At 29.7% G+C, this 3,236-nt stretch overlaps 1 protein-coding gene across 1 annotated transcript; it reads left to right on the top strand.

Moving 5' to 3' along the window:
• Window positions 1–214: 214 nt before the first annotated feature.
• Window positions 215–2,841, top strand: LOC131652230 (heat stress transcription factor A-4c-like). The gene is made up of 2 exons (XM_058922039.1): window positions 215–430; window positions 1,460–2,841. Exons 1-2 carry the CDS (start codon window positions 215–217, stop codon window positions 2,648–2,650), a joined length of 1,407 nt encoding a protein of 468 aa, XP_058778022.1. The 3' UTR covers window positions 2,651–2,841.
• The last annotated feature ends 395 nt before the right edge of the window (window positions 2,842–3,236 follow it).

The following is a 3,236-nucleotide window of genomic DNA, read 5'->3' as shown; positions in this document are numbered from 1 at the left end:
TTGAAATTAAAATAGAAAAAAAAACAACCCTTTTTAGGAATTTTTTATGACAATTACTGGTAAAACCTAACTAAAATGGAAAAGGGGAATAAAAAGGAATAATTTTTAATTGTTTTTTTTGTTGGAAAAATTTATAGGGATTTTTTTTACTACTTAAAGGGTGTTTGAGGAATATTTTTTTTGTATTTATTTTTGGTTTTGAGGTAGTGCCGTGATGGAGGAAGGTCAAAGTAGTTCAAATTCCATACCTCATTTTCTCTCGAAGACTTATGAGATGGTTAGTGATCCTTCAACTGATGCCATTGTTTCATGGAGTTCTACCAATAAAAGTTTCATTGTTTGGAATCAACCTGATTTTTCGAAGGATTTGTTGCCCAAATTCTTTAAGCATAATAACTTCTCAAGCTTCATCAGACAACTTAACACCTATGTAAGCAAATTTAACGTACTTCATAATTTTCATTGATTTGTTGTTAACTTGATTGGTTCTTTTGTTAATGATATTTGTTTATTTCCTTTTAATCATTGACATTAAATTCTTTAATTGATTGAATGAACCGTGTTATGGTTTTTAGTTTAATTTGTTAACTTCAATCGACTTATTTGAGCTTGTTTACTTAACACTTGTAAAAAAAATTAGGAAGCTTTTGAAAACCGTGTTAGGCATCCTCGTAAACTCTATAAAATATATTCTAAAAATATTTGAATTTATTTTATAATATTTTTGTAGAAATAACTTATACATAAACTTATATTATAATCTCTTTAATTAAAAGCGTCGAATTAAGATTATCTAAACATTACATTGTTTGTTAAAAATGCTTAATTAAGATTATCTCCGTAAGAGGTTTTTGTTTACTTAAATTGCATTGTGATTTTTTGATTGATTAGGGATTTGAATTTGGGGAAATAACTTCAACACACAATTGTTTATCATAATCATTCAATTTGAAATTGATGGTCGAGATCGTTTTAAATTGATTTTGTTGTTGTGTAATTTAAACTGTTTTATTTAAGATTAACTTTTGAAATACAAATTTTCTTGTAATTATGTGCTTTTCTCGCCATAAAGATTCCAAATCCTTTGATTAGGGATTTAGTAAAATTAATTTTCATAATTTGTTAACATATTTTGGGGTATGTTTGGATTAATTTATTTAAGTTTATCTACTGCCACAAACACTTGTAAGATCGTTGGGGACAACTTTTGAACTTATTTTTAATAAGCCCACTAGAATAGCTTTTCAAAACAGTTTAAAGCTTACATGAAAACAATTTGACTTAATTTTATCCTTTGTTATAGTTTATAGTGTATACATAAACACTTATATGTTAAATATTTATGTTATAAGCGCTTAATTAAGTTGTTTATCCAAATAGAGTTTGTTCTTTTCCTGTTGGTGTTATTTGTTTTTAAAATTAATTTATTGAAGTGTGTTATGATTTTCGGTTTGATTAGGGCTTTAGAAAAGTTGATCAAGAACAATGGGAATTTGCAAACGAAAACTTCGTAAGAGATCAACCACATCTTATGAATAATATCCACAGGCGCAAACCAGTTCATAGCCATTCTCTAAGTAATGCTCGTGACCAACGGGCGGCGGCCGTTGGTGCTAGTTCTGCTCCATTAACAGAATTAGAACGACATAATTTGGAAGTTGAGATAGAAAAACTTAAACAACACAAAGAACGACTACTTATGGAATTTCATATGCAAGAAGAGGGGTGGGAACATAATAAGATGCAATTATATTACTCAAATGATAGTTTGCAAAAGTTGGAACTGAATCAACAAAGTATGCTTTCTTCGGTTTGTCAAGTGCTGCAAAAATCCAAGGAAGAGGTAGGTTTCCTTCCGGTAACGGTAAACACAGGGAAAAAACGAAGTTATCTGAGAAATAGTCCCTTTAATAATTTACCTAGCATTGAAATTCCTTTGAAAAATTCTGAAATGTCACATAGAGAAAATGCCGAGAGTATGTATGTTCTCTCTATAAACATGGAACGATTGGATCTACTCGACTCATCATTGACGTTTTGGGAGAATATTGTAAATGATGTTAGTAACACATATTTTCAAACTCATTCGAACTTAAACTTTGATGATTTTATGAATTATGGACATTGTCCAATGATGTCTAATGTTCAACAAGAATCTGGAGTTCATCTCGAGTCACAAGGAAACATCTTGAACTCTCTACAAGATTTAGCCATTATTCTTGATCTCGATCCTAATGGAGATGATCCAGGTGATATATTTGTTCACAATCCTATTGCACCAGAGCCAGGTGTTATCGCCGTTTCTGATTCTGTTGCACTTGAGCCAACTATTATTGATGTTCCTAACTCCGTTGCCCCGAAAGAACAACTTGTCGATCCTATTGGACATGAGCCAAGTGATATCTTTGTTCATGATCCTATTGCACCAGAGCCAGGTGTTATCATCGTTTCTGATTCTGTTGCACCTAAGCCAACTGTTATTGATGTTCCTAACTCCGTTGAACCGAAAGAACAACTTGTCGAAATAGCACCGGTTACTACTGAATATAATTCACCATTTTGGAAAAAATACTTGGTGGAAAATCCTGATTTAGATGAATCAGAAAATCTAAGTGAAATTAGCAAATATTGTTGGAGTCGTAAGAATTAAAAGCACTCTTAAATTGATTAAGCATAGAAAATTTAGTGAAAAACACCCTCAAATCCTTATATAGGTGTGTGACAAGATGAATTTGATTTAAATTTTGTTTGGGGTGCATGAATTTCTCCCTAATCTTTTTATTGTTGTCCCTCTTAATAATATCCTCCTGGAATAATTTGCATGTTGTAGATGTTGTTGGACTTAGCACAATACCAAAACATATATCTAAATTATCTATGATGTATCTAAATAGTATCTATTCAATGAGGATTACTATTATTTTGTGTAATTTATTGAACCTTTATCATCTATCATGAGTAGATAATTTGCTCATTGTTAAGGATGAGAAAATGATGACGAAAACTTTGTACCTGGACTGAATTATCATTTGGATTATTATTATTATTATTATTATTATTATTATTATTATTATTATTATTATTATTATTATTATTATTATTATTTTTTATTTTTTTTATTATTGTTATTTGTTTATCTTATATCTCTTCTTAATTGTTTTTATTGATTATATACCTATAAATTTATTTATGATTTGATTTGTGAATTAGATATTCTTGCCTACGTTGGCTAGAAA

This window comes from Vicia villosa, linkage group LG1 (assembly GCF_029867415.1).
Source record: "Vicia villosa cultivar HV-30 ecotype Madison, WI linkage group LG1, Vvil1.0, whole genome shotgun sequence".
In the NCBI taxonomy this organism is placed as follows: domain Eukaryota; kingdom Viridiplantae; phylum Streptophyta; class Magnoliopsida; order Fabales; family Fabaceae; genus Vicia; species Vicia villosa.
This window is presented reverse-complemented; position numbering and strand designations above follow the sequence as displayed.

Excerpts from the sequence above, each read along its gene's own strand:
- LOC131652230 (XM_058922039.1), top strand. The coding sequence starts at position 215 with ATGGAGGAAGGTCAAAGTAGTTCAAATTCCATACCTCATTTTCTCTCG. Across the intron at positions 431-1,459 it reads TCAGACAACTTAACACCTAT|GGCTTTAGAAAAGTTGATCA; the intron begins GTAAGCAAATTT and ends CGGTTTGATTAG.